This window comes from Lepisosteus platostomus, chromosome 5 (assembly GCF_059453375.1).
Source record: "Lepisosteus platostomus isolate fLepPlt1 chromosome 5, fLepPlt1.hap1, whole genome shotgun sequence".
In the NCBI taxonomy this organism is placed as follows: Eukaryota; Metazoa; Chordata; class Actinopteri; order Semionotiformes; family Lepisosteidae; genus Lepisosteus; species Lepisosteus platostomus.
The window spans coordinates 4306161-4317729 of record NC_142615.1 but is presented as its reverse complement, the minus strand read 5'-3'; the positions used below and the strand labels follow the sequence as shown (position 1 = coordinate 4317729).

The window sequence follows — 11569 nt, the reverse complement described above, 5'->3', positions numbered from 1 at the left end:
AAGCCACTAAACAAGAGATGCCGATCGACCTTTTATTGCGTGTGAACAGCATCGCCGGAGCCCCTTCAGAGCTGTCGGTATCCCAGCAGCCCCCTCCCCCCTACTTCGGCCCCTCGACCGCCTTCCCGGCCTCCTGGGGGGCGGGGGGGTTCAGCTTGTCGAGCTGCGCCACCACGCTGTTGTACTCCTGCTGCCACTGCTCCTTGCTCAGCGCCGAGGGGCTGACCTCCAGGAACCTGTAGGCCTCCTTGGACTGCAGGATGAACATCCCGCGGACGTGCATGCAGACGTTGCAGAAGCTCTTCCAGATCTGCGGGGAAGGGGGAGGAGGAGAAGCGCAGACGTGAGGCGGGAAACGAGAGCGATCCTGCCGTCTGAGCCGCGCGACTCCAGTTCCCCAGTTAGACGACCCGCGCGGTTCGGGATAAATAGTGGCGGGTCTTATCATAATGATTAAGAATTGCTTGCACTTGTAGAGCGCTTTTCTGGACCCTCCACTCACAGTGCTTGACAGGTCAGGGGGAATCCCACTACCGCCACCAGTGTGCAGCCCCCACCTGGATGATGCGACGGCAGCCATAGTGCGCCAGAACGCTCCCCACACAGCAGCTCTCAGTGGGGAGGAGAGCAGAGTGATGAAGCCAGTTCAGAGAGGGGGGTTATTAGGAGGCCATGATTGGTAAGGGCCAATGGGAAATTTGACCAGGACGCCGGGGTTACACCCCTACTCTTTTCGAGAAACGCCCTGGGATTGTTAATGAGCACAGAGAGGGGGGGGGGGGACCTCTATCCCAGAAGGCATTGGGGAGGCGGTCCGCGTGTCTCGCAAACCCCTGCAGCGACAAACCACCCACAGGATCATCCCTGACCCGTGAAAGGGTCTGACCGAATTCTATCCCAGAAGGCACCGGGGGCCGTCTGGATGTTTAGCACATAAACTACCCCCCTCCCCGATCCACAGCCACATCTCCCGATCGCCTGCGTCCCCTGTGAAACCTCCCACCTTGCTCTTCAATCTCGGAGCTATCGCCGTAGGCTACACTTTTCACTCTCGTTTCTCTTATCTCCACCTGACAGGGCGACAGAACAGACACCACCCAGGACAAGCGCCGCACCGGTCAGGAGCCACAGTAACATCAGCGCCTCAGCGGCTCAGGGGCTGCCCGTAGGATTGTTGGTGCTGCAGTACAATTTCTGGACAAGTCGGAGTGCCTGGGAGTGTCCAGGACAAAGATCCGGGGCCAGCAGGTACCAGATCAGAGAAGTTCAACCCGACCGAGAGAGATGCCGAGCAGGACAGCTCTGTCCACCCCCACCCCTGAGATCGATCTACCAGAATCGAGCGGAAAAACCAACTGACCGGCTCGGCCTTATCCAGGCTGGACAGGAAGTCCATCTCGCAGTCCTCCAGGAAGTCCAGCATGTCCTCTCCGGCGAAGGTCCTCTGCTTGAGGTTGTCCAGCGCCACGCCGGTCATCTCCCAGAATTTCTTCATCTGCAGCAGGATCTCCTGGATCTTGGTCAGGCACTTCTGGACCTCCGCCAGCATCTTGGGGTCGCCAATGGATCCTGAGAGGCAGGGGAGGAAAACGGGAATCGTTGGAGAGGCTGGATCAAAAGGCAGATGTCTCTGGTTAACTATGGACAGGAGTAGTGCTGAGGCTTTTTAAGCTCACTGCAGAGAAAGTTACATTTAATTTGCCTTTGCAGCGTTATTGTTCATCCTGATTTGTTGCTACCTGGGGGATAAAACCATCCCTTGAAAAGTGAAGAACTCTGCAGGGGTGCAGATAAAACCCAAGAGGCTCTTCTGTACACAGAGGGTGGTGGGGGTGGGGAACAAGCTGCCTAGCCCTGTAGTTGAAGCCGATACCCTGGCTTCTCTCCAGACACAGCTGGGTGAGCTCCTCCAGGCAGGACAGGGGGGTCTTCTGTACACAAAGGGTGGGGGGAGTGGGGAACACCCTGGCCAGCCATGCGGCTGAAGCCGACACCCAGAATTGGGTCGACACGCAGCTGGCTGAGATCTGCTTCCCAGTCAGTTACTGATCTGCCAGCCGAGCCTGGAGGTTACAAACAGGACGTTTTCGTGCACCGAGCTGCCGGACCGGGCAGGCCTGTCCTGAGCTGCCGGTGGGAATCGGGGTTGCCGAGGCCATGGCCTCACCCCGGCGGACAAGCCTCGTCCCAGCAGCCCCCCACGGTCCGGCAACCCGCCCGCCTACCGGTTTCAACTCTGGCGACAGCTCAGGTCTGTTAAAAGCAAACAATCACGTAAAAAATAAAAACGCATTTCCCTAAATCCTGACTTTGCTATGGGCTTGAAGCCGAGAGCGGGACTTCAGTCAGGACAGGAGCGGCTCCTTCACACAAAGGGTGGTAGGGGTGTGGAGCAAGCCGTCCAGCCACGTTGTTGAGGCCAACACCCCACACAAAACACGTCCCAGAGGCCCCATGATCCCGCCTACCCATGTCGATCTGGACCTTGGCGTAGTCCAGCTGCAGCCGGATCAGCTCCTTCTCCTTCTGCCACATCTCCGACACCTTGGCGTCCTTGCGGCTGCGCAGCTCCTCCAGCTGGACCTTGAGGGTCTCCACGGCCGCCTTGTCCTTGGGGTTGTTGGTGGCCTTCTGGATGGCGTTGATCATGTTGCCCAGGATGGGCACCACGGCCGCCACGATGCCGAACTTGCGGTCCCGATCCCCGATGCTGCTGATGAGGCCCTGCAGCTCCTTGTTCTTGTCCTGGATGTCCGTCTCCAGCTGGTTCCTCTCCCCCTGCAGCTGTTTGACCGAGGCGTCCAGCTTGTTGCACTGTCCCTCCAGGGCCTGGGCCTCCGCCGTCTTCTCCTTCTTCTGCTGCTCCTTGTCCGCCTTGGTCTTGACCACGTCGCTGCAGGTGTCGCCCACGCCTTTGCTCAGATTCTCGTACCTGCAGGAGGAGACCAGGTGGGGAGCTGTGACCCCTCTTTTGTGTGGAAGCCCCCCCTTCCCTCACCGAGACCGTACGGGACAGGAGAATCTGAGCCAGCGAGCCGAGAGACGGGGGGGGGGGAGAGACGTCCACCTGCTGAAAAACTGAGACTGCTGCTGGGAGAGGTGTTAGTGGGGCCAGCAGGGGGCGCTCTCACCCTGCGGTCTGTGTGGGTCCTGATGCCCCAGTATAGTGACGGGGGACACTGGACTGTTAACAGGCGCCGTCCTTCGGATGAGACGTCAAACCGAGGTCCTGACTCTCTGTGCTCATTAACAATCCCGGGGTGTCTCTGGAGAAGAGTAGGGGTGTTACCCCAGTGTCCTGGCCTGATTCCCCCCCTGGTCTTGACCCATCATGGCCTCCTAATCACCCCCCTCTCTGAACTGGCTCCATCCCTCTGCTCTCCTCCCCACTGAGAGCTGCTGTGTGCTGAGCGGACTGGAGCATCATCCAGGTGGGGGCTGCACACTGGTGGCGGTAGTGGGATTCCCCCTGACCTATAAAGTGCTTTGAGTGGAGTGTCCAGAAAAGCACTATATAAGAGTAAACAATTATTATAATTATTATTATTATTTCTATTATTATTATTATTATTATTGCTGCTTGAAAGCAGCCTGGGACCCATTGGAAGGAGCCTCCCCCTGTTCGCCAGCAGAGGGCAGCAGTGGGATTGAGTCACTCCTACAGCTGCTGAACTCTACAGCCCTGAACCCCAGCTGCTCCAGGTGGCGCCGTAGAAATGGCCGACCCTGCGCTCTGACCCCCCAGCTTCTCTCTCTCCCCCTGTCTGTGTGTCTCCTGGAGAGCCACCTGGGCTCTGCGACAAGACCAGTTCCTCATGCAAGAAACTGTATAAAGGGCCCATAACGTAATCTTATAAACAACTCTGCCTCTCATTGGCTCCCTGGCCTACTTCGGCTGTGGTGATCTTGAAGCCACTGGGTGACCGATGAAGAGTTTTGACTGCCGCCAACAGCAGAAGAGGATCTCGCAGTACTTTCTCCTAGTTGGTCAAATAAGGTCTTCAGTGGTGTCAGGACACTTCACACTAACATGAAGAAACCGCAGACAGGATGGGAGCGGATACTTCGAGCCTCACAGGAAGTGCTTTACACAAAGGGTGGTGGGAGTGTGGAACAAGCTGTTCGGTCGGAATGCATCCCGATATCCCGGGGTCTCTGGCTGCTTGCGGTGACGGGGGGGGTCTTACTTTTCCACCGAGCGGTCCACCTGGTGGCAGATGTCCTCGATCCAGCCCTTCGACTTATCCAGGAACTTCTTGGCCAGCGCCACGTTCCTCTTCTTCACCGCCGTCCGGATCATCGGCATCATGGTGCCGACGATGTTGGTCCCTGTACTGGCGCACTGCGAGCGAGATCAAGCCCCGGCACCGTTATCTCTGTTCGCAATGCTGATCCCCCACTGTCTCAGAGTCTCCAGCGCTGTGATCTCAACAGGGAGGACGCCCTGGTTCTAGATTTTAGGATGTATCTTACAGCAGACTATCCATCCATCACACACCCTGGACAGGACAGCAGTCCATCACAGGACACACACACACACTCACACACCCTGGACAGGCCACCAGTCCATCACAGGACACACACACACTCACACACCCTGGACAGGACAGCAGTCCATCACAGGACACACACACACTCACACACCCTGGACAGGACAGCAGTCCATCACAGGACACACACACACACCCTGGACAGGACACCAGTCCATCACAGGACACACACACACACACCCTGGACAGGACAGCAGTCCATCACAGGACACACACACTCACACACCCTGGACAGGACACCAGTCCATCACAGGACACACACACTTACACACCCTGGACAGGACACCAGTCCATCACAGACACAAACACACTCACACACCCTGGACAGGACAGCAGTCCATCACAGGACACACACACTCACACACCCTGGACAGGACAGCAGTCCATCACACACACACACTCACACACCCTGGACAGGACACCAGTCCATCACAGGACACACACACACACTCACACACCCTGGACAGGACACCAGTCCATCACAGGACACCCACACACTCACACACCCTGGAAAGGACACCAGTCCATCACAGGACACACACTGGACAGGACACCAGTCCATCACAGGACACACACACACACACACTCACACACCCTGGACAGGACACCAGTCCATCACAGGACACACACACACTCACACACCCTGGACAGGACACCAGCCCATCACAGGACACACACTCACACACCCTGGACAGGACACCAGTCCATCACAGGACACCCACACACTCACACACCCTGGAAAGGACACTAGTCCATCACAGGACACACACTGGACAGGACACCAGTCCATCACAGGACACACACACACACAATCACACACCCTGGACAGGACACCAGTCCATCACAGGACACACACACTTACACACCCTGGGCAGGACACCAGTCCATCACAGGACACACACACACACACCCTGGGCAGGACACCAGTCCATCACAGGACACACACACACACACACACACACACACACTCACACACACACACACACACAACTGAGACACACACAGACTCACATGGAGCAGCAGGCACACAGACCCACCTGGAGCAGCAGGACCTCGGAGGAGGCGAACAGCTGCTGGCTCTCGGTGGCCTTGAGCCTCAGCTTCCTCTCCAGCTCGGGGTGGGTGGCCAGACACAGGTAGGACAGGTGGAAGAGCAGAGCCGTCTTCTCTGCGGCCGGGACCATGTCCCGGAACATATCCATGTCGTTCATCAGCTGCTGATCCGCAGGCACTAGGTCTGAGAGACATTCAACAAAAAAAAACAGGCTTTTTAAATATTTTCTTCAGCCCCACGTCCCCCATGTCAAAACCTTTCCAACCCAGAGCGTCCAACATGAAGACCTTGAGCCCCTGAGCCCGTGTGAATCTTCCTGAGCGTCTGCCCTGAGCAAACACCTTCAATAACTGAAATCAAGACAGTTCACTGTGGCTCAGCTCGTGAATCCTAAAGCCTCCCCGCACCTCCGCAAGACAGCGAGGGCTCAAAAAGCACAGCTGCAGGCGGAGCATCACAATATCCGATTGGGGTTGGCGGCTCAGACCACGCTTACCGCGACACTGAGACATCTTGAAGCAGGTTCGAGGGCGGACTTCGGCACTGAAACGTCTCTCCTGCAAAGAGAAAGAGGCTGTTTTGTTTTGTTGTTGTTTTTTTAAGGCAAAAATCACGAATATAAAGTTGTTTCCCTCTAACCCCCCCGCCGTTCCTCTGCCAGAACACCAGCTCGTCGCCCGGTTGGGTTCGAGATGAACCGCAACTCAAGCTGAGAGACCGACACGCTGCTTGGGACACCCTACTGGGGAGGTACCCAGTGGAGAAAGCACGCGCCGATTTCAAGTCTACACAAGTCTCGGCTGCATTGTCTAGGAGACTCACAGCTCACTGGAATGCTGTGCAAAGCGTCGTAAACTGACCCCTCTTAACCATTGATCAGTTTCTGTGATCGGGGGTGGGGTGGGGCGGACAGCACAGACACCCCTCCCCCCCAAATCGAAAGCACGTGGCGAAGGCAGCAGACGGGATCGCAGAGCCTAAACGGGTTCCGGTCAAATTCATAATTCATAAGGTGGCATGAAAGCTGCAGTAGGTCCAAAATTCAGCAGCCAGAATCCTGACCAGGTCTAGTGCAAGTGTTCACATTACTCCTGTCCTGGAGTCCCTGCACTGGCTTCCGGTCAAATTCCGTGTGGACTTTTAAAACCCTCCTGCTCACCTATTAGGCTCTGCATGGCTGGGCGCCTCAGTACCTGTCTGAGCTATCGTCGCCCTACTCCCCACCTCGCAACCTCCGCTCTTCAAATTCTGCCCTCCTTACTGTCCCCCAAGCCCGTCTACACTCTAGGGGCGACAGGGCCTTCTCCTGTTGTGCCCCCCCCAAGCTCTGGAACTCTCCGCCCAAGGATATCAGAGAGTCACCTTCTCTAAACTCCTGCCAATCCAGACTCCAAACCCTCTTCTTCAGAAGAGCCTCTCCTGAACTGGTTCTGTCCTTCATCCCCTCTGCTTCTCCTAGTGCCACAACCCCCAGTCTCCTCTGTGTGCTGTCATTGTGTCTTATCTGGTGTATTCTTCTTATTTATTGTTATTTATACATATTGTTATTTATTATATAACTGAGAACAGTCCCTCTGTCTCAGCTACACTCTCTCAGCAAAATCAGCAAAATCTGTTGTTGTTTTGAGAGGGCGTCATGGAGCTGCCTCTGTAGAGATGTTTTTCTTTTTTGTTGAACAACGAAAGGATCTACAAACACCACACAAAATAAAGGTCTATTGCTTTCATCTTTCGGTTGTTTTTACATAAGGAACTATATACATCCTGTAAAGCAGTTTGAGAGGCCACCTTTAAAGGCGCTATGTAAAATACGGCTGATTATTATTATTCTAAACAGATAAACGGAGCAGGTTAATAAAATAAAGCGTTAAGACTCACGTCTGTACGATTCTCTCTTGGCTGTTCCTGTGAGGACTGCGACAGGGTGCCCTTCCCCGAGCCTGTCTTATAGCGCTGCGAACAGGTAAGAAACACCATATAAGGCGCGCAGGGCTGCCGAAACCCGCCCCCCTACTCAGACTGCTCCAGGGCTGGGGTGGGGCGTCTGAAATTCCGAGAGGGGGGAGGCAAAGCGGAGCCGGCGTGACTGACCCCGAGGAATTTCCCAACCTGGGCCCCCTGACCGATCGCGATCGAAGAGGCCGTCTGGCCCTGAGCGACCAAGCAGGGTTTCACTCCAGCGCCCTCGCGATCATTGTTAGAATAATATTATTCGATTATTGTTATTATAATCTGCAGCTACATCGACGGTAGTGAGGTTCTGAATTGTTATTATTATTATTATTATTATTATTAATAATAATAATAATAATAATAATAATAATAATAATAGCAAGTGGAGCTGTATGTCCTGAGGTATAATAATAAGGTATAATAATAATATATATAAGGTATAATAATAATAATATAATAATATAATAATAAAATATATATTATATATAATAATAATATAATAATAATAATAATAATTAATAATTGCTTACACTTATATAGCGCCTTTCTGGACCCTCCCCTCTGAGCTCTTCCCAGGTCAGGGGGATCCCCTCCAGCCCCCCCTAGTGTGCAGCCCCCACCTGGATGATGCTCCAGTCCGCTCAGCACACAGCACACAGCACACAGCACACAGCAGCTCTCAGTGGGACAGCAGGCTCTTCTGTACACAGAGGGGGGTGGGGGCGGGGAACAAGACGCCCAGCCCTGTGGTTGAAGCCGATACCCTGGCCGATACCCTCAATAATAATCACCTTTATCACCATCTTTACACTCTCTATATAGCGCCTTGCCCTCTATATAGGGCTCTTGCTGGACCCTCCCCTCAGATCTCTTCCCAGGTCAGGGGGATCCCCTCCAGCCCCCCCCAGTGTGCAGCCCCCACCTGGATGATGCTCCAGTCCGCTCAGCACACAGCAGCTCTCAGTGGGGAGGAGAGCAGAGGGATGGAGCCAGTTCAGAGAGGGGAGGGTGATTAGGAGGCCATGATGGGTCAAGACAAGGGGCGGGGGTGGGGAACAAGCTGCCCAGCCCTGTGGTTGAAGCCGATACCCTGGCTTCTCTCAGGACACAGCTGGGTGAGCTCCTCCAGTCAGGGCAGGAGGCTCTACTGTACACAGAGGGTGGCGGGGGTGGGGAACAGGCTGCCCAGCACCGGGCCTGGACTGCTCTGCCCCCAACCCCCTTCGGCAGACACCTCTACCAGGAGGCACTCCTGCAGACCCCATTACAGCATTCTCACACCAGCAGCCCCCCCCCCCCCCGTGTTTGTCCCGCTAATGTACGCAGCTGTGTGGACAGGGGCTGACGTGAGACCCTTTTCTGTGTCAGTGAAAGCACCAGAGTCACGTGTGTTCACAGCAATGTACAGCGATTTCAGCAACCAGACACGGTACGTGTCAGGGTCTGAGGGAGGGGTCCCACACTGAGAGGCTGGAGGAACTGAGTCTCTTTAGTCTGAAGGGAGGGTCCCACGCCGCCAGGTTGGAGGAACTGAGTCTCTTTAGTCTGAAGGGAGGGTCCCACACTGACAGGCTGGAGGGACTGAGCCTCTTTAGTCTGAAGGGAGCATCCCACACTGACAGGCTGGAGGAACTGAGTCTCTTTAGTCTGAAGGGAGCGCCCTGCACTGCCAGGCTGGAGGGACTGAGTCTCTTCAGTCCGACTTTTAATGTCAGGATCTCCAGCCTTAGTGTCAACATCGCAACGATACCACCTCTTTGATTCATGCTGTCTGAAGCTTCTTTCGACTGTAAGATGAGAAACTGTTGCCTACAGAAAATAAGCGCTTTGCTCAGGAGTGGCTGCAACAATAAAAAAAAAAAAAAAACTCGCTTACGAGAATCGGGACCAATAAATAATCCGGTTTCGTTTTTTGTACGACATGAAAACATAGTTCAAAGTCATAGAACCACGCCAAAATGGAGGACAATTACAGTAAATACAAAACCTGTTTTGATAGAGCCAATATTGGAATACAGGTCCTGACCAGTTGAAATTAACGACAGAAGCCACAGGGGTTCACTCACTTACAGAGCGCCAGAGACTTGTGCAGACCTGAGCTTCGACTGTGCCAGGAAATGATTCACAGCTGTCGAAGAGGCCTGACAGAGCATGTTCTGTTACACTCTCGTCCCCTCCAGCACTGGCCTCTGTTATCGACACACAGTCTTTACTCCCGGCCCGGGGACGAAGTCAACCCAGCAGACGTCTGAAAAAGAGCAGGGAGACAGGAGCTCCTCGAAAGAGCATTCGGAAGCTGAGACGCCACACTTTACACAGAGGGGGGTGGGGGTGGGGAACAAGCTGTCCAGCCATTGTTGAAGCCGATACCCCGGCTTCTCTCCAGACACAGCTGGGTGAGCTCCTCCAGTCAGGACAGGAGGCTCTACTGTACACAGAGGGTGGTGGGGGTGGGGAACAAGCCGCCCAGCCCTGTGGATGAAGCAGATACCCTGGCTTCTCCCCAGGCACAGCTGGGTGAGCTCCTCCAGTCAGTACAGGAGGCTCTACTGTACACAGAGGGTGGTGAGGGTGGGGAACAAGCTGCCCAATCCGTGTGGTTGAAGCCGATACCCCGGCTTCTCTCCAGACACAGCCGGGTGAGCTCCTCCAGTCAGTACAGGAGGCTCTTCTGTACACAGAGGGGGGTGGGGGTGGGGAACAGGCTGCCCAGCCCTGTGGTTGAAGCCGATACCCTGGCTTCTCTCCAGACACAGCTGGGTGAGCTCCTCCAGTCAGGACAGGAGGCTCTACTGTACACAGAGGGGGGTGGGGGTGGGGAACAAGCTGCCCAGCCCTGTGGTTGAAGCCGATACCCTGGCTTCTCTCCAGACACAGCTGGGTGAGCTCCTCCAGTCAGGACAGGAGGCTCTACTGTACACAGAGGGGGGTGGGGGTGGGGAACAAGCTGCCCAGTCCGTGTGGTTGAAGCCGCTACCCTGGCTTCTCTCCAGACACAGCCGGGTGAGCTCTTTAGTCTGAAGGGAGGGTCCCGCACTGACAGTAATATGTTTTGTTTCATGTTCTGTCAGTGACAGAGTACTCAGTTCTCAAAAGCAAGGTACCCATTTCCACAGCCGGAGTCAACATCAGAATGATATCATCGACCGCATTCACGATGTCTGGAGTTCGGGATTTCAAGTCCTACAGAAAATACACACGTTCACCTTTCAGGAGTGGGCTCAATGATAAAAATTAAATAAATCATCAAAAACTCTTCTTTACAAGAATCTGGAACACAATCAAAAAATCCAGTTCGTTTTCTTTTTGTTGCATAATTTTAAATGAACGGAAACGTGGCGAAACACCAAACTGGAAGACCGTAAAACAACAAAACAAAAAACCTGTTCTCGTATCGTGCGTGAGAGAGCCAGCGCTCAATACAGAGACGGCCGGGCTCACACACTCACAGAGGGCCAGAGGACATGAGCAGGAGGGGTGTGTCCACCTGAAAGGAGCCACTGTGAGATGATCTGGAGTGGTCTGAAGCTATTGAAGGGCATGACAGAGCACGCCTCTGGCTTCCGACACTCTCGCCCCCTGCAGCAGTGGCCTCTGTTAGCAGGATGCCTTTTCCTCGAGGCCCCTGGGTAGACGTCAACCCAGCGGATGTCTGAAAAAGAGCAGAGAAACAGGAGCTCCAGGGAAGGGCATATGGAACTGGGAAACAGGGACCCCGCTTTACGCTGAGGGGGGTTGAAGCCAATACCCTGGCTTCTCTCCAGACACAGCTGGGTGAGCTCCTCCAGTCAGGACAGGAGGCTCTACTGTACACAGAGAGGGGTGGGAGAGGGGAACAAGCCGCCCAGTCCGTGTGGTTGAAGCCGATACCCTGGCTTCTCTCAGGACACAGTTGGATGAGCTCTTTAGTCTGAAGGGAGGGTCCCACACCAACAGGCTGGAGGAACTGAGCCTCTTTAGTCTGAAGGCAGGGTCCCACACCGACAGGCTGAAGGAACTGAGTCTCTTTAGT

General features: G+C 54.7%; 1 protein-coding gene across 1 annotated transcript; it reads right to left on the bottom strand.

The window, feature by feature from the left end:
- Positions 1-18: 18 nt before the first annotated feature.
- LOC148662581 (uncharacterized) lies at positions 19-11114 on the bottom strand. The gene is made up of 8 exons (XM_088632238.1): positions 11007-11114; positions 7483-7557; positions 6101-6161; positions 5588-5787; positions 4188-4342; positions 2469-2932; positions 1361-1569; positions 19-310 (listed from the first exon to the last, which is right to left on the bottom strand). Exons 1-8 carry the CDS (start codon positions 11097-11099, stop codon positions 101-103), a joined length of 1467 nt encoding a protein of 488 aa, XP_088488364.1. The 5' UTR covers positions 11100-11114; the 3' UTR covers positions 19-100.
- Positions 11115-11569: the final 455 nt, after the last annotated feature.

What these genes read in the sequence shown, in the direction of transcription:
- LOC148662581 (XM_088632238.1), bottom strand. Translation starts at nt 11,099, where the DNA reads ATGCCCTTCAATAGCTTCAGACCACTCCAGATCATCTCACAGTGGCTC. An exon ending in CAAGGTCCAGATCGACATGG is followed by an intron (nt 1,570 to 2,468) that starts GTAGGCGGGATC and finishes CCTGCCTCTCAG; the next exon opens with GATCCATTGGCGACCCCAAG. An exon ending in GCCTGGATAAGGCCGAGCCG is followed by an intron (nt 311 to 1,360) that starts GTCAGTTGGTTT and finishes CCTTCCCCGCAG; the next exon opens with ATCTGGAAGAGCTTCTGCAA.